Here is a 24,877-nt window from a genome sequence, read left to right as displayed (position 1 = left end):
CTGCAGGTTCCCTCCGCTGGTTTGATGTGCACTTTTTTTTAAAAAAATGCAAGGGAGGGACACCAGTTATGTCATCGCTCCTACACCATTCGTGCCTGCTCGCTCGCTTGCTTGCTGCTATTCATTGACTTTGTAGCACATGTGTGTGTATGTGTGTAAGCTACTGCAGCCTGTGCAGCGTGCTGGTGGTGGCTGGGTTGCACGTTCTAATGGTGGTAGCTGGAGTGCACCCAAACACTGTGCACACACTCATACATATGCCAGCTCCACCAGCTGTGCGGGGCTTTATGTAAATTAACAGCATAATTAAACAAGAGCGGGTTTTTTTTGTGCGTAAAATCTTCATATGTTGCCATGTTTTTGCGTAAAATCGTCACGGGATTTTCGGAAAGGAGGTGCTGAACTTTTAGCAGACAATAGCAGGCCACCGCAATCGGCTAAACTCCCAACTTTTACATCATTAATGGCTCTTTAAGGCATTGATCTGTCTACAGGAACAATATGTACACGCCTATAAAGTGTAACTGACTGTGGATTTTGTTGGATGACCCACCTTACAAAGCTGAAAGTTTTCAGATACTAATGTCTCCTGCACGTCGATTTCCTTGGGAGTCGGGGCCGCGGTTGGGGTCCCGGCCGCGCTGCCGCACGATGGGGATCCCATAGTCACTCCAGGAGAGGAGGTGGTCAACCCGTCCAACACCTTCCTAAACTTCTTCATTTTTTGTACCTTCTTTTTGTGTGATTAGGAGATGAAGAAGAACTCTGCTTCCTTTGTTTTGTCCCAGTGGATAACTAAGGTAGGTAACTAAGCAGCAAACGCCTCTTCCTGCAGCAGCAGCAGGGCAAAAAAGACCCCTCTTCTGTCTCTTAGGTGCAATTTAAAAAGTCACAGAGGCGCCTCATTTTGCTCTCTGGCTGATGTCCACATAAAAATGAATGCGTCTGATCCAGTGAGGATTTCAGCCAACGTTGCAGATGCCTATCTCATATTATAGCGTGCAGCAACTGAAACTTCATCCTCCTTCTGCATTCTAAAGTAACATCCAGTCCCGGGTATGCAGAAACATCCTCAACATAGTCAGCGACACATCGGACAGAAGTGGGACTGATGAGATGGGAAGAGGAAGGAAAAAAAAACTTGGAGCGGGTCAGTCCAAAAAAAAAAAGAATAAAAAAGCCAACACTTTTTTGTACAACAATGTCAATACCAGGAAGAGAACGGACAGAAGACGCAGAGGCAATGCAGTTAAGAAGCGAGCTTCAGACTCTTCAGTCAGGCCATAGAACGACAAGAAGAAGAAGAAGAAGAAGAAGAAGAAGAGAAGGGGAGGAGGAGAAAAAGCTGCGCGTTCGTGGTGTGAACTCGAGGTTAATCTGTGGATCGATGCGAGTTTTTCTTTGTATGATCCAGCTGTGATTCAGCGTCGCTTCCCTGCAGTTCATGAGATAGGAGACGGGAGCTGTCCGCGGTGCTGAAAAACCATAACCAGCCAGCCCCGCGCCCTGCCCCGCCCCCCACCTCTCTCTCTCTCGCTCTCTCTCTCTCTCTGTCTCCTCCCGCCCTCTCATCACTGATTGGGTACTAAGAATCTGTATCAAAGAAACAGTGTGAGGAAGGAAAAGAAACATGAAGGAGCGACTCACATCAACATGAAATATGAAATTCATTCATCGTTCATTCAATGGCCTATCAATGAAGCTGTGAAATTAAAAAGACAGTGTAAAGAGAGATAACAGAGAGCACTGCCATGTGAGTGGCTAAAAGCTTTTAGGAGTGCTGTGGTGTGTGTTAACAGGCTTTATCTCAGCTAAGTTCCTGACCTATAATTCAACAGGGGAAAAACAGAAAAAAGCCTAAATGTTTTTTATGTCCATATAATTTTACTCTAAGAGTACTGGAAGTACACACTACCCCAAGGTTTAATCTAAAAATGTTTATCCATCCATTTGTCCTGTACAGGGTCCTGTACTGTGGACGGGAGCCTGTCTAAGCTGTCGATGGGTGAGAGGTGGGGTACATCCAGAGATTGACAGTTTATCGCAAAGCTGACATGGAGAGACAAAGAACCAGTCACACTCACACCTACAGCAAATTTAGAGTTCCCAGTTAATCAGATCGTATAGAGAACACGCACAGGGAGAACATGCAAACTCCACACAAGAGTAAGGCTTTAACACAGGCTTAGATGGATAGATGAATACTTTATTAATTCCCTAAGGAGGTTTAGGTTCCAGCCACACAGTAACATAAGTTCACACTTCAAATGTTCAGAGTTAAAGTGAAATAAAAGAGATTTCAGCGTACATCATTGAAAGTCTTGGTTTATTACTGTTCCCCTGGTTATTTTAGTATATTCAATACTTGTATATCTGTGTGTTTTACTTCCTCTTACATTTCCTGTCATGTTGATTGCCTGCCTCACCCTTGTTCTCACCTGCATCTTGTTACCCTCTTTGTATTTAAGTCTTGTCTTTGTCAGTTTGTCTGCATTAAATCCCGTGTCCACTCTTGTGTTGCCAGCCTGTGCTCTCTGTGTTGTCAGATTTGTTCATGTGTTTCTGTTCTTTTACCTTTTATTTGGCACTGTGTTATTTTTATTTCTCTTGTGGTTTTTGCTGTTCAGCCTTTTGGAGATTTTGGCTCTTTAAGGTTTGGACTTTATTTGGCTTTATGTTAATAAAGCTGACCTTTTGTTCAACTTTTTTTGAGCAACTGAGCTCTTAACATAACTGGCGTGTCCTATTCTGGAGTTAAACTGTTTGATGGCGCAGGGGATAAAGGACCTCTTAAGCCTGCCTGTGTTGCACCTTGGGAGCAGCAGCTCAACAAGCTTCTTTGGTTGCTATAGTGTGCAGAGGATGGCATTGTCCATGATGGCCAGCAATTTGTTCAGTGTCAGTGTATTTACTTAACCTCCCTGTAAGTTGAAAGTCTCAGAGTAAAACATGTAGCGCACTACTACAACACAGAAAGCCACATTTTAACCCATAATACACCACATTACCACAAACCATTTCCATTACTTTCCCACTGTACTTTTCAGGCAGTTACTGGGTTGTCTTCATTTCAGAAATACACCCAGATGAGCTTTCTAAGAAGATGGACAGATACAGCAGGTTTATGGTGTATTTTTAAGCTCCTACTTCAGTTACTAGTAGAAGTTCCTACTTCAAAATAAGGCAGAATATCATTATGTTCCCAGATCCTACAGATCTACAGTTATATTATACACTCTTATACAATACTGTTATGCACAGACTTTAGCTTAACCTAAAAACAATCAGCATAATAACTAAAAACCCATCTTCTAGATAAAAACATTATCAGGCATACTTACCTCACTTGAATGTTCAAGACCAGCAATGTTGCATAAGAACTTATTACATCACCAGCCTCTGCCCCCCTGGCGATACTTGATGTTACGGAGTCAGAGCACAGAACACATGCTTGTTGTGTCCTATTCTCCAGTCTAAGGCAGGATGATGAAAAGAGACCACATTTTGTGGTTTGTGTTACCAGTGCTGTGCCGAGTCATGCTACGCAGATGTCATGAAACTATGCAAGAGAGAAGAGAAGAGAGTTAATACGTTCTTAAACACGGGATATACGAAGAAAATGTATGAGGATGTATGAGTGACAGAGTGGGAAGTGATTTTTATCTTTCTACTCTAAACAACTAACTGAAAAACTTTTACATGTGAAGTGCACAGAGACTAAATCATGCAATCAAACACAAACCCCTAACTAAAGAAAAAAAAACACTCAAAAGACTCTTAACTGTGGTCATTTCTGAAAAACAAAAAATGCAAATTTGGAGTGTGGTCTGGTGAAAATGGAGTTTAAAAATGTCCATGATTGCAGTAAGGTAGAAACAAAAGTCTGATTAAAGAGAGAGAAAGAATAGCTTTTTTTTTTGTAAAATATTTGTATTTCACAGGTTATGTGATCTTTAAATAAATAATAAAATGCATGACTCAGAAAGTGAGTCATACATTTTAAAGAGTTTAAACTAGACTTCTTTAAGCCAGGTCTTTTTTCAAGCTATTTTCCACAGCATCAAAGCCAGTAGCAAACCAGTAAACAAGATAAAAATAAATGTGAATTAACACTTTTCCATTTCTATATAATACTTCTTCTCTTTGCTGTCTTTGAGTAATCCTCTGAAAATTAAAAATGGCAGAAAAAAGTGAGTTTTTACCTTTTCCACAACATGACTGCTTGAAAAAGATATGAATACCTGTAAATCTGCAGCTAGCATTTTAGCTAAGTAGGTAGATCTCCAGGTGGCAGTTTTACCAGCAGCTATTCAACTGCAACAAGGTTTACTGTTATAATATTTTTCCTTTTTCATGTAATTTTTTGAGTGGCTGTGGCTCAGGTGGCAGAGTGGTTGTCTACTAACCGTGGCTGCAGGCCAATGCGTCTTTGGGCAAGACACTTAACCCTAAGTTGCTCCCTGTGGTTGGAGCACTGCTGTGTGAATGTGTGTGTGCCTGCGAAAGGGGTAAATGTGAAGTAGTGTAATGTACTTTGAGTACCTGAGTAGGTAGGAAAGCACTATATAACTACAGACCATTTACTATTTAATTTCTTTCTTAAATGTACACATTTTGTACTTTACATTATTATAATAATCTCTTTATATATTATTACTGTATATATTATCACATACACTGAGCATAACATTAAGACCACCTGCTCAAACTCATTGTTCAGCTCCCCAAATTTTTTCTGAACCATATTTTCTTAGTAGCACAGTACATTATCCTGCAGTAAGAAGACACCGCCATTAGGGAATACTGTTTTTATGAGTGGGTGTGGTCTGCAATAATGCTTAGGTAGGTGGGTTACATGTCAAAGTAACAGCCACATGGGCGACAGGACCCAAGATTACCCAGCAGAACATTGCCCAAAGCACCACACTGTCTCCGCCAGCTTGCTTCTTCGCCCATGCATGCATCCTGGTGCCGTGTGTTCCCCAAGTAAGCGACTGACACACACACATCCACATGTAAACATGATTCATCGGACCAGGCCAGCCTTTGTCCACTGAATTCTGGGAACAGATTCTTCTTAAAAATATGATTTAAAAAAAATAAATCTCAGAATTGAAATTGGTGGAAAAATGATTGAAATTTGAATTGCCTTCTATTTCCTTCAATTTTCAAAGACAAGCTCTCAGATTTCTGAGAAATGTTTGGAGGCCAAAGCTCAAATACAACAACAGCTGTGGACATTTTGTGGTTAAACCCATTCATGTCGCTGTTTATTATCTAGGCAAGTGAGGAAAGGCTTTACTGTTAGATGGGACCAGCTGGAAAAACACATTGGATTATATTATATACATGCAAAGAGTATAAAGAACAATATATACAGCAAGCTGAGCTGCCTCAACAGCTCAGCATTAGATGTTTTACCTTGACACTGTTCTGGATGAATACATATTACAGTTTTCTCTGCTGGTGTCTTTAAAGTAGTTCAAACAACCACACAAACAAGCCGGCCCATTAGATATGTTACTCCTTTGTTCCTCGACACACAAGGATTGGACCTGAGGGGGGTTTTCACATAGGATGTTCAGATCTGTCCACTTAATGCTACGCTAAGCTGCCCTCTAAAGCAGTTCTATCATCACCGTTTAGTGTTTTGTTCTGAAGCGATACAAAGCGATAGATGCAGTGCTGGTGTGAGTTTCTCTCTGTGTGTGTGCAATGCAACTGTGTACTGTTTACAACACCTCGGGTGCACAAAGTTGTACTGTGTGTGGTTCAAAGACAATGATGGTCACAAACATGTAATCACAAAGAGCTCTGTTTTGGATAATTAGGCTGCTTGCTAATTTCAGGCCAGAGATAACTTGCAGCCTTCATTGAAGATCTAAAGAAGAAATGGGAATATTTTGTGAAGGAGAACATGGTTATTAAGTGAAGGTTGTGCATGTAGTGTGGACTGTGCCAAATAAAACAACTTTGTCAGAGTTTAGGAAATTAATGCAGCAGAAAAAGCAAAGCAAGGTCTCTACCTGCTGCTGCTGCTGCTGCTCAGAATTCTAAGGGCCGGGCCAATGCACTTTAAACAGAATATATCAATCCTTTATAGAATCCTCTGCCTATAAATGACACAAGAGATGCAAGTTCTGTGTAAAGTTTTACAAGACAATAGAAAATGTGTTCATCTTCGTTTTATTACTGTGATTTGGTCCCATTTATGTTTAGTTTTTAATGATTGGTTTTATTATCCAAGCAATTTGAGCTACACCCTGTGTATGGAAGGTGCTATATGTATAACTATCAACTGGCCTTTTAGTGCCAAAAGTAAGACAATACATATAACTTGGCAGTAGGAGAGGACATTTAGCATGGAGCTCCTCAGAGTAGGTGTATTTCAAGATAGCTCATCTAAATCATCTGCTCTATCGTTAATCCATACCCCTTTAATGTCAGTGTCATCATCTGTGGTCCTGTTTGTTGCTTTTCAGGTATGTTTAAGTTACTTTGCCTTGTTTTAGTTTACTTTCTGTCTTATTTTGAAATTCTAGTCTCTTTGTGTCTCTGTCTCTTTAACTTCCTCTTGTGTTCCCCTCCTTGTTGATTACCTGGCCAGCCCTGATTTTTTCACCTGTGTCTTGTTAACCCTTTTATATTTAAGGCTTGTGCACCTGTTTGTTTGTCCTGTGTAGCTTCTCTTATGCCACCCTCTATTGCTTTGACCTCGGTCTGTTCCTGTGTTCCTGTGTTTGGTTGGTTGAGTTTGTCTGCAATTAGGTCCTCATGAACTCTACAACCATAAGTGTACCAGTGAGCAAAGAAGTAAGTATGAGATCCAAAGTTTGAAATTGGCGATAACCTAAACATAAACACTCTGCTGGTTAGGTTATCAATCCAAACGTAGGTACAAAGTGCCTGAATGAAATGGAAGAAATGTCCAGGTGTGTGTAGTCCAGCAGCAGTACTCCATATATTAGGAAACAGGCCGTAACATTGTCTCACCAAAGTAAAGCTTCTAGGTGTTTCCACCTTTCCAAGTTTTCTTTTGTCTCATGTTGCAATGGATGAACACAGGCCCTGTTCCATGTTGAAAAAGAAACAACAGACAGAACAATTATAAATCTGACATCTTGGTCATTTGTTGTGGATAACTGCACATTGACCAGGACTGTGGTATTGTATTATTCATCGATTTGCTGAGCTCTTGTCAAGGATCTCATCAGTGGTCTCCTGTGATGTGATGATGACTGACCTTCCACGCTGGGGGGGTCATCTTCCTGGCTCTGTATTCAGCATTCTAAAAGACGTGCTGCCATGTCATCTGTTAGTGTTGCTACAATGTCCTCCTAGACCTCCTAGAAGGAGAAAAGTCCTTGAAACCGAGGCAGCTGATGATTACACAAAGGCTGATATTGTCTAGACTGTTCTCTTACCAGAAAAAAATAATATCCCACAAAAGTTATTGATTCTGATTTAATCCTAATCATTGAGTGCACCTTTCAATTTAGCTTCTATTGTGTTTTAATACATCCTGTCTGGCTGGGTTGAGTTCTGTTCATGAAAGCCAAAGCAAAAATATTTCCTGTTCTATTCTCTCCTTTCACTGTGTCTCAAAGCTTTGTTATTGCGGCTGTACAGTACAGACAAGATGTGTGGCTGTGATCAAAAACCATCAAAGGATATTTTAAAGGCCATTATGATAATCACAAGTCTGTACTGATTGAAGAAAAATGGCAACCCGTTCCCATGCTTGACCTCTGTATTATGGGAATATTGCACCCCGTGTTCATCTCAGAAGTGATTTGTCCAGGATGATTAATTTTGAAGAGCAGATGTAATTAAAAGTCTGTCAAAAATCATTTTAGCTTAAAAAGACACCGGGCAAACACACACACACAAAATAAAGCCAAGTATGGTATAACTGATTAAGGCTGTATTTTCAGGCGATTGTAGTGTATATGGAAGATAATCAGGGCCTGCTGATTAAAAAGTGTGTGATCGAGCACAAGTGAGGCAATCGTATGCAACGCAGCAGAAAAACTGACAGTCTGCATGCTAGACATGCACAACTGTACCACTGTGTATTTAAAAACGTGACTGTAACTTATGTCATGTTAGGTTCTGTTTACTACATTTATTCCCTTTGTGTTCCAACTTCCTCCAGATCCTCCAGGGCCAGAGCTGAAGGATAAAAATCCCTCAAGTCAGTTCTGAGACAGCCCCAGCCTGCTGACCTTGCCATATCATTAGGTACCTGAAACCCTTCTAAATGTGTATGATCAGTATTTCTTCTTCTCTATGAAGCTGTCCCTCTGGGACTTGGGCTTTGTCACAGTGGGGAGAGCTTGTATTGTCTAATGATTCTCATGGCTATGTTGCCAGGAACTAAATGCACATGATTGCGTCTCCCAGGGCAAACAGGTCTAGGGATGGAGAACAAAGACAAACACTATCCCTCTGGAGATTAAAATATCCCACCTGACTAGACCATGGAAACTGACACTTACCTCTAAATTCAAGCAAGATGAGTACTTGGTGGATAGGGTGCCTAATAAACCCAGTCTAGATGCCAGGACAACTCCAACCTGAGCCATGGGGGGCAGGAAAGTTCAATGTAGGAGACTGCTCAGTGGGCATTTTAGAATTCTGCAGAAGATAGAATAGATAGAATTAAATTTGACTGAAGAAGCATGAAGGTCAGGTGGATCATCCTGAACGTCCGTGTGAAAATTTCAGTACACTTCTTTGGACCAAGTTTTTAAGACCTGTCAATGTGGAAGTTTGAAAATAAACATCCACCTTGTACATTTTAAATTAAATATGATTTGATTTGATTTTTTAAAAATAAAAAAATGCATGTCAAACTGGATGAGAACACACACAGAGACGAAGCACACTTATATTTCCAGCTTTAATATTTTTGTAATTACTTCCATGCACCCTGTGGACACTCCTCACTTGCCCCACCACCGGCAGCACTACCACCCACCAATCTGTTGAGTTACTTTAGTCCAATTAATACCTGCTGGGTGATTTGATAGAAGTGCACATGAGCAAACTTTGGAAGCAAAGTGAAACCACAAAAAGTTGTTTTTTTTTTTTAATCAATTTCCAATTAAGAATTCATTCCTATCAGTATGACCACTGGTAATGAGTCAGGGTAGAGGAAGTGAGGGTCTGAGGGGGGTGGGGCTGATCCTTCAGGGATTATTCATTTCCATATAAATGAGCACACTTGATTTTCAAGATTCATTATTGACCAAAAGACAAAGATGAGTAAAGGCCACTTTCCTTTAAAAAAAAAAAGAAGTTGTTTCTTATTTCACAGCCAATAAAACCGTTTAACATTCCTCTTAGAGAGGATGCTGAGTGCAGATGGTAGGTTTTTTTTTTATGACAAGCGAGTGCAGAGCAGTTATTCATCACCCCCCCGAGCAAACACAAACCTTTAGTGGAAGAGATAGTGGGAGTCACGATGAGTCCAAGGACCCAGTGGCATTTCCCTCTGCTTGCTATCCACTTAAATGAGCTTCATCACTTAAGGAAATTTTTTAATCTCCATGCTTATTCAGGATAATTGAAAAACAGCTCAATTTTTTTTCTTTGGTGAGACCAATAGTAACTAAGTGAAATATATTTAAATACTCATCATGAAATGAATGAAGTACTCAAACCTGGCTGTGTTATTTTTTGCATAATCTGCAAATATTGGTATGTATATTTGAGGTATGTTGGATCTGATTTTTTTTGTATACCGGTATATATTTGTCACATAAAATTACTTTATTTTCTACATCATCAAGTTTCTATTTGCTGCACATATTGGGGTATCTAGCACCATATCAAAAGGCTGTAGTTCTGACAAGATGCTTGGAGGACAAAGAAAACATTTCCCATTGGTGAATAAGATGTCCCCCAAGTGCAGTCTAGGTTGCTGGTATAGTTATTTGTATACTGTGTTTCTTATGTCCTTTCTGTGTGGATTGTGTGGATTTCCTATATTTTAAACCTTCAAAAACAGCTGTATAAAACACAAATGTATACAATGTGGTGCATTTACTGATACTATCTGTTTACACCCTTTACTGCACATGCTGTGCCATCACAGCCACATCAAACAAAGGTAAAACTGGCATTCTAATTGAAAAAAAAGTAATAAAAAACAAATCATTACATCATTTTCCGTAAGGTTGTCAAAGTAATAATTGAATTGGCTCCTGTTGTCGACTTTAGTGTTTGAGTAAAACCAATCAAACATCACATGTCTTATTGACATGTCTCTCAATCAGGTCTGCTTCCAGTTTGAATCGACTGAACTGCAACAGTGACAGAGTGTTGTCAGTAAAAGCGTCAGTTGTGTTACCAGTAGAAAATTTGTAGAAAAGAGGAAACCGTTGTCTCATTCAGCCTGCGTTTATGTGTATTTTCCTTTCTTGTTTAAATCTGAACACCCATCACTGGTTAACTAACAACCAATATCTCTGTAGAGCAGGCACTTTTCACAATGATCTGCAGCATCGTCTCAGAGATACCCAATGGGATAAGAATATAAACTGATTTAGATGGCATTTCTAATTAGAGGACGATTATGGTTAATTGCAGCTTTCAGCTGCTACTTTGGATGTGATAATGGTTCGCTTTTATTTGGTAAATAATTCATTTTGTTTGTGGATTTAGGCAACATCATGTCATGATTTTTTTATTATATGCAAGAGTATGCAAGTATAGTATCCTGATGATACCTCACACTAGAAACAACATTGCATTGACATTGTCTCCTATAGGATGTCCTTTCCATCTGGGTCAGAAACCAAAACTGGAAGAGGTTACAGTGTTTCTTTCTTGGACTCTACAAGTGAAGATGTCAGAAGCCTTGTTATTGAATTATAGAGAAAACCTACACACACAGATCAATATTCACTATTGGATTCCTACCACCCACTGGAGCATAAGCCGAGGGCTCCAACTGTGCCCACAATGAGGACAAAGGGCAAAGAGAAGGAGGGCTTCCACACATCAAAGAAGGACTTGGTAACATGTGTGCGCTTGAGTTTCTATGAAACTTGTGCACTTCAAGCCCTAAAGGCAAAACATCCAGGCCACAGGCAGAGGAATGCCGTTCAGTGCAGCAAGGAATGAGCACTGACCTGTACATTGAGGACGCATCCACTTCACAGGGCACAACATTGGAAAGCCAGGTCCATGGGTCAGCAGCACACATCTACATCTGAAGAAGAGACTCTCAGCTGATAACAGAAATATGAAGATATTTAGCCGAGAACACAAATATATATAAGGTCACATCTCACACTGACTTGTTGATGGGAGCTGGACCCGTTGTAGCCAAGAATGACCACCACAGAAGCTTTCCCCAACAGAGCGAAGAAACAACACAGTCTCTCACCATTATGTCTATCTTTTTCCCATTTTTGTTTTTGTAAAAATTTTTTTATCATGTTTACACAAATCTGCCATGTTTGTCTGCTATAGTATAGAGTTGGAAAAGTCAATTTCAGAGGAATTGTCAGTCCAAACCTGCAGTGGGCTGCCACCCAGGACCCCTAGGTTCTTGTTCAACTTAAACCAAAAAAAACGCCACAAAATTACAATAGAGTATTTGTTGATAGAAAATGTTTTCTTTTCTTATTTTTAACAATATTAAAAAGGAACGTGTGATTTGTTATACCAATTTAACACCTGTAAAGTTTAACATCTTTTCTGCCGGAGTTCTGGAGATGCCATCAGCAGGATAAAATCTACGTTGAGTCAACACAACTCTGCATACTTACAACACATAGATGTCATAACTGGATTTATTAAATATTTCTGTTTAAAACTTATAACCCCCTCTACCACTCATCTAAAAATGTTCCATCACACCCGGAGGGGTATTAGGTCTTAAGACAAAGGTTTTAACAAAACACCACAATCCCATCATATTGTGTAGCTGTTCTCAAAGAGATCAGGATGGAGATGATCTTGGTACCAAGGACATTTATAAGTGTGCCATAAATCCTCTTCTTCTAGTTCTTTCTGTGCCTGCCTGCCTCGTTACAGCCTGTGCTTCACTTTCTTTTGCAATACATGAATACATTTATCGCATTGTGTACTGCAGATTTGGGATTAAAGGCTGGATTTATTTTTATTTTCTTTTTTTTTACATTTTTGTCCTTGACCACAGCACCTGAAATCCAGTATAGAATCGCAGTGAGGAGACAACATACAACAGACAGCCATGACCTTGCTCATTGTCACTACCACAGCATATCACCATGTCAGCCCGAAGACACGGCTTATAAATCAGCTAGCGGATCATTAATCGCATCGTTGACACAGAGTCATGTGTATGACAATCTGTCAGGGTGAAGGAAAGCAGGCAGTATCATTTTCCACAACAGGAAATAGAGATATTTAGATACAGATATTTTTTACAATGTGAAATAATAAATAGAATCTGTGGAAGTCTTTTTATTTTTTTTTTTAGATTTTGACCATGAACTTTAAACGTAATACTCATATGTAACACTAGCCATTCAGAGAGACAAGCATCCTCGCTTGTGTATTCTCTTTGCAGCTCACACATGTAAAACCCAATCTCCAATGGGCAGAGCGGTAATTACATGCAGCTCAATTACCTGTATTATAGTGATGCCCACTTCAAGCCCTCGGCTCTCCTGTGTAAGCCTGTGTGTGTACTGCATGCTGTATACCTCATTTCTGTTGCCTTTAACAAATTTCAATCACTATAAGGATACTGTGCTGTGATGGAGTTGAGTGTTTGTAGCTGGAATGACAGGGTTAATTTTAGGCACTTATAATTACAAGGATTGCTGTGGAAATACAGTATATAGCCTACATGTGTGCTTGGTGGAGATGGAGATAATGCACAAAACCAATTACACTGATATACTGGGGCAGATTCATAGATGCTATGAAGAATCATAAAACGTTCTAATAGAGCAGCAGACAGTGCTTAGTATCTATAGATACACACACACAATCTAACGGATGCAAAACCCTCACACACCCACGACTATGATATAGATTCGCTCAGTATATTAAAGTAAACTGACTGCACTGAATCGACACTGACAGTGATTTAATCAGCTGTGCAGTGATGACTGAGAACGCTCTACAGAAATCTGATAACTCAGTTGTAAATAATAGGCTGTAGAGCTATTAACCTCATGCACATCGACTGTGGACTCAACCCAATGTGACCAGCAACAGTCTGAAGAAGCAGTGACACAACTACCATGACAAAATACACAAAAAAGCAAACAAAACAGTCATTGTGTTGGCTAAGCAATGACTACATAGTCATCTCTAAAATTAGGTGAATACAACCTTAGAAGAACAACAATGCATGACATGTTACAAATGACATGTTACAAATGACACCATTTGACAGAAGTGGAGAAGCAATGCTCCCATAGCAATTAAGAGGGAAAGAGTAGCCAGGGGCTGCCAATCAAACACTCTTGATGAATTGATCATCAGCAGGTGCTGCTGATCAGTCCTTGATGAACTGATCATCAGCAGGGGTACAGACCTCTATAAAAACAGACGTTTTGACAGTTTGCTGCCCTGGTACATTCCAGTGTGTGTTAACAAAATGACAAGAGAGAAAGACATAAACAATGGTGTTAGAGAAGCTACTCATTAATCTGGGAAGGTTCTAAGGCCATTTTTTTTCAAAAATGTAAAACTGTCTTCTTAATACGTCTTGGATTTAAGTCTTAGACTTGGGATTAACTTTACAAAAAATCGGAATTGTGAACCTTGCAAGGTCAGTGCCGATGTGAATATTCCACATTGTGACAGTTATATAAACAAGGAAAGTTAACACCCTCTAATCAGAGGTGGGTGGCTTTCACTTTCATTTGTTTCACCTCGATTCCATCAGACAACAGTGGAGACAAGTGTGTGTTCTCAAGAGAGAGAATAAGACCCTCTGGCTTATATTTCAAATGTACTGTGGTGCCTGTAAATTCATGAACCTTTCAGATTTTTTATATTTCTGCATAACTCTGACCCAAAACACACATATACACACAAAGTCTGAAAGCAACAACCAAACCCAAGCGAACCGAAAAGGTTTACATACTTTTACCATAATGATCATTTTATGAAATAAATAAATGACCAAATTAATATTTCTGTTTCATGGGTTATCTTTATCTATGATGATAAGGTTTTAGGTCATGAAATGTAGAAACTTCTACTGGGTTCATTACCTTTTAAGCACTACTTTATATGTGAAATATTCACAACCTGAATCTTTTTTTCTTTTACCACACACACTTGTCTCCACTGTTGTCTGATTGAATTGGGGTGAAACAAGTGAAAGCCGCCCACCTCTGATTAGAGGGTGTTAACATTCTTTGTGTATCTATATGTCAGGATGTACTTCTGTCTCACATTGTGGACTCCACCACAGTATTGAACTTGCAAGCTTCAAAATTCAGTGTAAAGTTTACAACATTATCTGTAAGTCAAACACATCAAGATCTCCTATATAGGCCTGCCATGTATAGCACATGGTATCATTTCTTAGGAATTTGTGTTGAAAGCCTGTCACCTGCTTATATAATTGACAGAAATCCTCTAACCATGACTGAACTGAACTGTCTCTCTGTTGGGACACTCTGCTGATGTCCTGGTTCATATTTAGCAGAAAAGTGGCTTCTTTTTGAGCAGCTTTATTGGAAAGATGTGTACATTGAGTGGTGGGAAGAAGGTTTACACCGGGGAGCAGGAGCTAGCTGATAATGGAATGAGCCTGGACAGTCAATCAAACAGCTAACACCGAAAGACAGACAATCATTCAAGCACAGGCTCACACATACAGCCAATTTAGAAACACTTTACAATTAACTTTACATGTGTGTTTGGACTGTGGGAGGAAGCCAGGGAAAACATTGTCTCCTAATTGAAGTATATTAATTTGTTTGCATGTAATACTAATGTCATGAGTCAACCTAACAGGAGGTGAATAACTATATTTTGACTTGATTGGTGACTCACCATGCCTTTGAGTCAAGCAAAGACAGTATCAAATAACATATTTTATTTTTAATAGACTGAGACAAACAGAATATGAATCTCAGACGACTGAGTCACACATTAATGAATAACCGGTTTCCTGAGGGAGCCTGAAAGTTTCATCTTGCCAGGAGACAGACACGAGGCTTTTGTGCGGTGGCATAGAGACAGAGTCCCACTGTTGGTCAACTATTGACTTAATGAGGAGGTGACGTCAACACTTCCACTCATGAGACATCTCCCATAGGGCTCAGAGGTGGGTGGAAAATGAGGTGTGGAGCCAGGGCGGAACCCGATAATGAAATAGAAACAAGAATATGAGGTGGAATAAAAATATGTACACCGACTTCTATATCGTAATGTTCTTACTGCATTTAATGGATAATAGAAAAGCGAATGTACTTAATACTGAATCTAAAAGAAATTCAAAACATCAGTGTCAGTGTCATACTGACATGCTGACAGTGTCCATCCTGAGAACTGTCAGCTGTCATTTAAAGGCAGTTTCTTTGACTGCTACCTGCTGCTAGCTTTGTCTTTCTTCTTCAGGCCACATGGCGATTCCTTGTGGTGTTCAAGCCACTGATGGTCAGACAAAGGCAGTAGCTTAAAGCAAAACCAGTCCCTCGGAAGAGGAAAGTCATCAGACAAAAGCTGAATTGGCTTTATTAGGTTAGGTGTAAGGAAAAGATGTGGAAGAGGCAAATGGGATAGGACAAACCGACTTGGTCTGTGGTGCTTCTGGTGTGGTGTAAGAGCCAATTAATAACTTTGGTTTCAGTATAGGAATTGTATGATTGGATGATGTTTTATTTATGTTTGAGTTAATATGGCTTCTGGGTTTATTTTAACGCGTATTTTTATTTAACTTACACTGCTGGGACAGCGTACATTTTTATTGGAGCATTGATATGACGTATTCTGCAGGTAGTAGTCACAATATGTGGCAGTGTGAAGTGTAACTGCGTAACAGAAAATGTAGTGTGGAACAATATAAGTTTTTGGTAGCCAGAGCAGAGGGTTTGGATGCACCGAGTTAGAAGATCCGAGGTGAGAGGAAGATGTTTAGGGGTCAGGAGCAGTTCTGACTTGCGTAGTCTTAGGAGCATGGAAATATGTGGATGAGAGATGGATGAGCATGTAGAGCCAGTAATGACAATGATAAAGAAGTTACTACCAGAAAGGTACGCTCTGATAGTGGAAGTTCTGATTCTGAGTGAGCGTGTGTAATGAAACATGAAATGGTAGCGACATCTACAGCTGGGAACAGTAGAGAGTGGATAGAGTGGAAGGTTTCAAAGCAGTTTCACTAAGTGTAGCAGGAAGACAGGTTGTTTGCTGAAACTAGCTATTAAGAATGGCTTGGTGAGATGAATGGATGAGAGATGACAGCTGGGAGTTCAGCTGAATATAGTGGCTAACGGTAGGACTAGAGTCGGGTGAGGATCCACCAAGGATCTGAATTTCTGAAAGGAGACGCATTTGCTGCTGGGCTGAAATAAGGGTGAGTTGCAGGAGAAACAGCATGATATTGAGAGACTGGGAATAGCCTTTATTGATAATATTGATGGTTGTCATGTTATCAGAATCAACGAGGATCACCTTCCCTGTCCATTCGTGCCCCCCAAATCGGGACAGAGGAAGGGGTAGATAATTCTGGTGGCCATGTGGAAGCAAACCACTGGCCACTGTAAAACCCGCCGAATCTGGAAGAGGGAATCTGGATGCAGGAGACTCTGAGATGGCTGATGGGAGGTGAAAAGTTCGCTATCAGATGGCTGAAGAAGCAATTTACTATCCATGATGAACAGATAAGAATAGTAATTCAATAGATATCTGAGTCTGACAGAAAGGTTGTTATGCGTTCAGACTGCAGACTTCTGTTGAAAAAAAGGATGGTAACACCAAGCTTGGGTTGCAGATACAACAAACCCACACGTTTCACCCCTTTTAGTTGTAAAAATGTCCATCTACTGGAAAGATACCACAGAGCCAAGCTTTCTATCTTAATGGTACAACTCAAGGTCATGATTTATGAGCGGCACTGCCATTCTCACAACACACACTCTTGACAGACATTGTAACATTTCTTGCTGGCAAAGTGCAAACTAATTCGGAGCCAGAGACTTGACAATTGGGATAAAAGCAGCATGTAAGCAGTAAATCAAAGATTAACAGGAAGGACAGGCAGGTGATAAGAATGGCAGACAAGATGGTGAGGACCCGGGCGACAAGCAGGAGCCAGACAAATAACAGGCTGTGGCACCATAGACAATCTGGCAAACACACACTGAAACCTGCCTGCATAGACAGGTTTCTGTGTAACAGCAAAGAGGGGGAAAAGCAGTAGCAGTTTTTTTTGTAGCGGAGTCAGGTTCCCATGGAGAATACAAGACAACTATCTTTAATACAAGGTTTGAAAAAGCAATGTATCATCAACTATAGGCCCCTTTGACAAGAAAAATAATAAAAAAAAGATCCTAATAAAGTTATATATGTAATGCAAATCAGGTGATTGCATAAATATTCACTGCCTTGATTGTGACTGACTTATTTCAACAGAGGTCCAGCCAATTAGTCAAATGGAGATTAGCTGAGTGAATGTGTCTCAGTGATTGCAGCATGGAGACATCCATGTGTTAAAGCTCTAGTAAGTGGCTAATCAGTATTCCTGGCTACAATTAGAGCATGAAGGTGAATTGATACAAAACATTTCCAAGTCACTGAATGTTCCCTGCAGTTCAATTTAATCCATTGCTAACGGAATAATTTAGGGATTATGGAACCTGGGTGTAAATCTGCTAAAAGCAGGGCACCTACAAAAACTGAGTGACTGTGCAAGAACAAGACCAGTGAGGGACATCTGCGACAACTCTGAAGGAGTTCTGTTCTTCAACTGTTAAAATGATCATCCTAAATATGGCATGTGAGAGACAGAGACATATGCTGACCAATTTATTAGATTTTTTTTTAAAGATGTCATAGTAATGTGCTGTGAAGTCCAACAATATCTTTGCATAAATTTATAGGCACTGTATGTTGTTTGGCCTATGTTCTCTATTGTGTACCTTGATGAAATCCTATAACCTACATGCTAATCAGTATGTTTGTTCATGATGCAGCCATGGAAAAGAGGGTTTATCAACAGCCTAGCAGCAGAGGAAAAAATCCCTTTGAGTGACAATCACGTGCTCCCTGTGGACTGAGATGCATGGATCTAAGGTCAATAGCCCACTAACATCAACTGTCATGTGTACCTTAGCTTCAACAGAAGAAACGGTGATGCACTGTGACAGAGCAAAGCATCTACAGAACCAGAAATGCAGCTGTTTCATCAAGGTCTCATCAATAAAGATTGACTAAAGTCTTCCACATTCATCAGGCTGCAAGGACTTATGGGATATCATCAGAGATAATCTTGGTGTGTACATTTGTCTAGGTCAGGGGTCAGTAACCTGCGGCTCCAGGGCCACATGCGGCTCTTTCTTCCCTCTGCTGTGGCTCCCGATGGCTTATTGAGGGCGAGCTTATTTTGGAAAAAAAATAATGTGAATATATAGTTTAATTTAAAATACATTTTAAAAACGTGTTTTATTTTAACGTCGCGACCTTGTGACACCGGACAAACTTGTGTTCGATACATGGACTGCTATTCCCGAAACTTACATGAATATGAAAAAGCATGCATTTGGAGTCCTGTCGATCTTTGGATCCACATACTTGTGGGAGCAGCTTTTTTTTTCCCCATTATGAACTACATCAAAATGAAAATCAAAGCGACGTCTTACACGTCCTGATATGGATACAATACACCGTGAAGTTCAGGAGCAGAAATCACATTAACAAGGTGAAAGAAATAATTAAACAACCTATTAGTTTGAGAATATGTTTTTATATCGGACCCTGAACTAATGTATTTGACGACATGACAGAACACTGAAATGAACTTGTATGAAAAATAATGTATAAACCTGCATTATTTTTTATTAAATATATAAAAATAAAATGTGTTGTTATCGTCAATTTAGTTGTCAAATGGGTTCTGTGGCTCTGAGTGCTTTTTATTCGATGAGATGCTGAAAGGTTGCCGACCCCTAGTCTAGGTCAAAGAGGAACTATTTTTGTATTTTTAAATGTTTTTTTTCAGAGATAGACCCACTTTAATGTAACTATAGGTGATGGAATACAATAAACATACATTCAACTGGAGGCAAAATTATTATACAACTATATCAAAATGTCAATTTTTAAAAATATATTATTACTCTATGAATACTGTTCTCTGTGTTTACTCATAGTACGAATCATTGTTATGTAATGATACTATGTGGTTTATGCTTTAACACACACACACAATATAACAACACTTATAACAACAACCTAAAGCACACATCACCACTAGTGAAGAACATTTTTTTGACTGACCTGCACAAAGCCCTCATGTAAATCCAATTAAAAATGTGAAGGGGGGAGGGGCATATATAAATCCTTCCAGCTGAACTATTCATACAGCAGCTTTCAAATTTTGATGGATGTTAATATCGGGTGTTAACAGGGATGCGCTGGACTGCAGGCCGGAGTAAACACACCTCCCTCAGATGCATTACCGTCCTTGGCTGATATAGACGAGTGTGGGGAATCTCATGAATAAATAAGGTGAATAATGGCTGTTCTTTTTCGAAATGGATGCGAAATGCTTCCACAAAAGGTTAACAGCTGCTGAATAAGAACAGGCATTTGTAACGGTTGCTGTGACAGCAGCACAGCATGGCCAGTGATGATGGAACAACCACTCAATTCCTGCCTTGCTTTGAGTCTACACAACAATCTCCTGCTTCTTACTCTTTTTATGTCGTACTAAAGATGGCTATTTTTCTATTAAGCCGTCTCTTTGATCCTGGACTGAAACATCTCAACATCAATTTTGATGGGTTACCATGACATTTTTATATTGATGGAGTCTAGAAAAACAACCTGACCTGATCAACAAAATGCGGAAGAACCATTGCGATGTCAAAAAAATTCATTAACCCTTCACTTTAGTCTATGAGTACCTGCAAAACGAATGGTACTTCCAGCATCCAACTTGTATTCAAATGTTAATAGATGCATTGTCACTGTTAGCGTGTTACTTTTCTGACATTACTTCTGGCAGAGCTGCTTCCAAGATATTTGGTGTCATGTTTTCAAAGAAATGCAGTCAAATAACTGTACGTGCCACAACCCTTTCACATGCTCTGAATTTCAAATGACAATTTTAATGTGTGAAAACAAGGTGGCATGAGAGCAGGTTTCATCCAATCGAAAAAAAACTGAAATATTGTATTCAATTGTTTATTTAGGTCAATGATCCTAAATTGAGAGTGATTTAAAAGTATGTGAACCTTTAGGGTCAGCAGTAAATCTGAAGGCCAAATTAGAAACTTTCTGTTCAGAGGTGTTTTCAATCAACGGAATGAGAATCAGCTGTCAGTGATTTCAATCTTTCCAACAGGTGTTTGTGTGTCATGGCATGAACAAATGAGTTTTCTGAGGACCTTGTTGCTGTTAAGGCCGGAAAAAGGTTACACAACCACCTCGTAAGAGTTTGGACTCCACACATCCACAGACAGACAGATTGTGTACAAATGGTTGGGATCTTCAACAACCATGACATCCCGGTCCAAACCGATGACAACACTGAGACACAAACTGGTTCACATATAAGACTCCCAGGGAGAAACACAGCAATGTGATATATGCAGTCCAGTGCAGTGAGGAATGCTCTGATCTGTACATTGGAGAAACTAAACAACCACTCCACAGAAGAATGGCTCAGCACAGGAGAGCCACCTCCTCAGGACAAGACTCAGCTGTTCACCTCCACCTCACAAAGGACACTCCTTTGAGGACAACACATCTGTCCACATCTTAGACAGAGAGTAAAGGTGGTTTGAAAGAGGAGTCAGTCTATGTTAAGCTGGAAAACCTTCCCTTAACAGAGGTGGTGGCCTCAGACATCATCTTTCTACCACATACAATGCAGTGATTCCATCCATTCCCAGGAAGTTTGCACATACTCACAGTAAGAACAAAGGGCTGTCAATCAGTCCCCCTCCGGCAGTTTCATAGTCTTTAGACACACCTGGCCCAGTCAGCCAGATCATCACAGGTAATTATGGAAACATTTAGTGCTATTGTTTTTAAGTTTTACCCAGACCCACCCACTGAGGTCTGTAACCACATATAAACCATGTTTCCCCACCAAACAGTTAGAACTGATGAAGCTGCTTGGATGAGATACGTCTTCAAGAAAACTACAAGTCCAGACGTCTTGCTTCAATCTTCTCTACACGTTTTGTTTAGCCATGTTAAATTTTGCAGTCAGATAGTAGCACTTGACTACAAAAGGGAGTACGTGTTATAACTAAGTGGTATCTAGTTGCAGAATAAGTGTTATATTCTTGGTTTTCTGGGTTATTTAATTTCTTGCCTGTTGAGATTTATTTTCCTCCTGTTTTATTTTGAAAGTCTCGTTTTCTACTGTGTTTGTGATTTAGTTTGTTCTGTGTACCCCCCCCCCTGCCCCTGTGTCTTGTTAACCCTTTGTGTATTTAGGTCATATGCTGTCCTTTGTCAGTTTGTCCTGTCTTTTTCCTGTTTGCTCTGTGTGTTTTGAGTTTCTCCAGTGAGTTTCCTAAGGTTGCATTTCTGGTTGGTTTCTGTTCATTGTCTTTTTTCTTTGTATGGGTTTTATTAAAGCTTTTTTTTTCTCCGTAAAGCTGCCTTTATGTTTAATTGAATTCAAATGCAGACAACAAGTTTTTGTTGTGCTTTGAGTTTTTTTTCCAGTGTGTTTCAATGCATTTGGGTTCTCCCTGAACTGAATCCAATAACAAACCACTTTAATTAGTCATTACATGTCTTTCTGCCCCACATGAAAGATACACAAATAGATTAAATAGTCTTTAGCTTCTCGAGAGCTGAGTACGTGATCAAAGAGAAATATGGGCTTAGTGACAGACGGACAAACGGGGTCGATCATTGAGTCGTTAATCTTTGGGCTTCAATTGGATGAAGAGTGATGGAGACACCTGCAATCGGTCAATCCTTATGTAATCTTTTCAGGCAAACCTCGTCAAAGCATCACTCATTACGATCTGCCATTTGTGAGTCCCCACCCACCCAACATACACACACACAAAAACACACAGGGCAACAAGAAATTCAGGCACAATCCCCATTAATGTCTCAGTGGATGTCAACCTTAATTTCCTCTCTGTTATAAATTATTCTCTTTCTTTCACAAATGAATCGGCTCACGTGAGTCTCCGCATTTCATTCAATAAATACAGAGCAGACAGGAAAAAACGGAGCACTGAGCAGTGATGATGATCTCCTCCAGAACACAACAACCTATTACTGACGTCTCTCTGAGCAGCACATCCTACTTGATCATCAAGGTCTCCTGATTTATTTATTTATTTATTTTACAGCTTTATAGATTCCCTACAGTGCTCTCTTCACCCTACCACTAACCCACACCCAGACCTGCCTTGGCAGATCAATGGAGCGGCAGGAGGTTAGCTTTTTAATTGAGCTGTCCTGAAGGGCGGGGGATGTTTTAATGAGGCCAGGTCCTGTTTTCATCCTGACCTTTGAGGCTCTACCCTACAGGTGTCCATCCTCTTAACTTAAAAGGAATGTATGGGCTTGTAGGGTTACCCCAGAGGTGTCAGACCTCACCAAGCTCCTCTGCAGAGCGTGACATTTTCACCTGAATCTAATATGTCCAGCACATTTTTTTTTCTTTCACTGTTAGGCTACCCAGGATCTCATATGCGATCCTCTGGCAGGGTTAACAGGGTGCTATGTGTGTAATCATTCATTACAATGTTAGAAAAGTAAAGTTGCAGCTTGAATCAAAAGTACCTCTGGTTCAGTTATATGTTGGCACGGAATCTAATCAGCCAATCAGATGGCAGCATCTCAGTTTATTTATGTAGACATGGTGGAGACAACCTGTTAAAGTAAAAAAAATGGGGTAGAAAGCTCCTTTTTTAGCCAATTATCTAATCACTGATAATAGTTATTAACAAGCCATAGACCATCTTTGGCAAAAAATGTTTTTATATATTTTTTGTTGTGGTAGCTGGCTTACCGTACATACTGCAGCCAGCCACCAGTTTCTGAGAGCTGTCACATCATCCATCCTTATATTTCTATGACTAGGACTTAATAATCATTGCTGTAGGACTTACTAAAGGTTAAGGATAAAGCTGAAAAGCCAGTTTATTAATTTACATGGCAGAAACACCTAAAAATGAAAATTAAGTCGTAGGAGGTTAACTAGATTATGAGTATTTTCACTGAAAAATGAACAAATTGTTTGACTCTCTCTTCTGTCTTTTTAAATCTATGAACAAAGTTCATAAACAAAGTTTTTGTCTATTTAATTTAGAAGGGCTTACTGAATCAATTGTAGTAGGCAATGACCACAGTGTACCGTCTTCTGATGGGATAGGAAGGGATAACACACCATGTCACAAAGCTCAAACATGACATTACTGTACTCAAATGTTCGCTACAGTCAGCTGATCTCAGTCCAACGACCTTTGGAAACAGGAGGATTCACATCATGGATGTGCAACCAACAAATGTGCATCAACCATTGTCCATGTTGAATGTATGCCACTGAGGTAGTTCTAAAGGCCAAAAGGGGGGTCCAACCTAGTAGTTACTAGTGATTTGGACCTAATGAAGTAGGCAGAACAGTGTCAAGCAATGTTAGCACAGCTCATCAGATGCACATAGATGAAAATGCTACCCTAAAACTGCAAAATGTTACCAGAGAGAGAGTGATTCAAGCAGCAGGCTTTGTTGCAGTCACAATTTCCTTAGAGCTGCTTTTCATTAATCTCTGGCCTCTGGTATAGACACCTGAGTTATGCCTCGCTTGTTGGCAAACAGTTTCCTAATTACACATTACACACTACTTACAGTGGAAACGCAGAAGTATTAGCCTTGATTTAGAATCAATGTTTTAACACAACCTGGCAAATACCCTCCTTCTCTCATTAATTTTGTCTTCACCAACTCAAATTGTAACAGCGAGCTAACGCAGTTAGCTTCATGTTGTGTGCATGTGGCTGAATGATGGTTGATTTATGGGTAGAGGTTTGAGCAAGAACAAAAATGTCTTTTTAATTTTATTGTAAGAAAATTGTCTTTTTAAGATGGTTTTAAAATACATTTTCCTGATGCACTCTTAACTATGGAAGCTGTAATGGGACACTTAAAACATTATATATTGTTGTTCATCTGAGGTTGTATTTACCTAATACTAAGACCCACTACATTCAGATGTCTATTATTATCTATTAACACACACGTCGGGTTGATGTGAGAGCACACAGTAAGATTAAAACAATTAAAACAAGACCTGAAGTGCAGTTATATTAACACTATTAAGGAAATACTTGAGATTCAGTAAGGGTCTCTTAGTAAAATGAATGTAACGTGACTTCATTTGTATTTCCCTCAGGATTAATAAAGTGTCTATCCTGTCAGTGCATGACTGTCAATCCCAGAAGACAACGGTGCATCAGTCATACACTGTAACGTACATTTTTCCACATTGGAGCATAGCATCTATAGTCAACAAAAAAACTTCCAAGAAAATTTCACCTCAACGTGCAGCACGATCGGTGTAATATTTCTCTTTTGACTTGAAAAGCTTTTTTTTCCTGCAAATACCAGGCCTGTGTCAATATTCAGGGTTTGGCTTTGAGGTGACTTTTCTTCCATTATGAGAAGGTGATCCAGTGCCTGAGGTTGCTGTGGTCAAAAGCAGTCAATTTCC

General features: G+C 39.8%; 1 protein-coding gene across 2 annotated transcripts in view; it reads right to left on the bottom strand.

The window, feature by feature from the left end:
- Window positions 1–1,019, bottom strand: part of stxbp5l (syntaxin binding protein 5L) — a 160,573-nt gene extending 159,554 nt beyond the window's left edge. For both annotated transcript variants that reach the window (XM_028394267.1, XM_028394268.1), the window contains exon 1: window positions 554–1,019. In XM_028394267.1, coding sequence (XP_028250068.1) covers window positions 554–721 — 168 coding nt within the window. In that variant the 5' untranslated portion in view covers window positions 722–1,019. The remainder of the gene's footprint in view (window positions 1–553) is intronic.
- Between the last annotated feature and the right edge of the window lie 23,858 nt (window positions 1,020–24,877).

The sequence above is a fragment of the Parambassis ranga genome, chromosome 21 (genome assembly GCF_900634625.1).
Source record: "Parambassis ranga chromosome 21, fParRan2.1, whole genome shotgun sequence".
Lineage (NCBI taxonomy): Eukaryota > Metazoa > Chordata > Actinopteri > Ambassidae > Parambassis > Parambassis ranga.
Note: the sequence above shows the minus strand (reverse complement) of the source record. Positions and strands in the feature narration are given on the sequence as shown.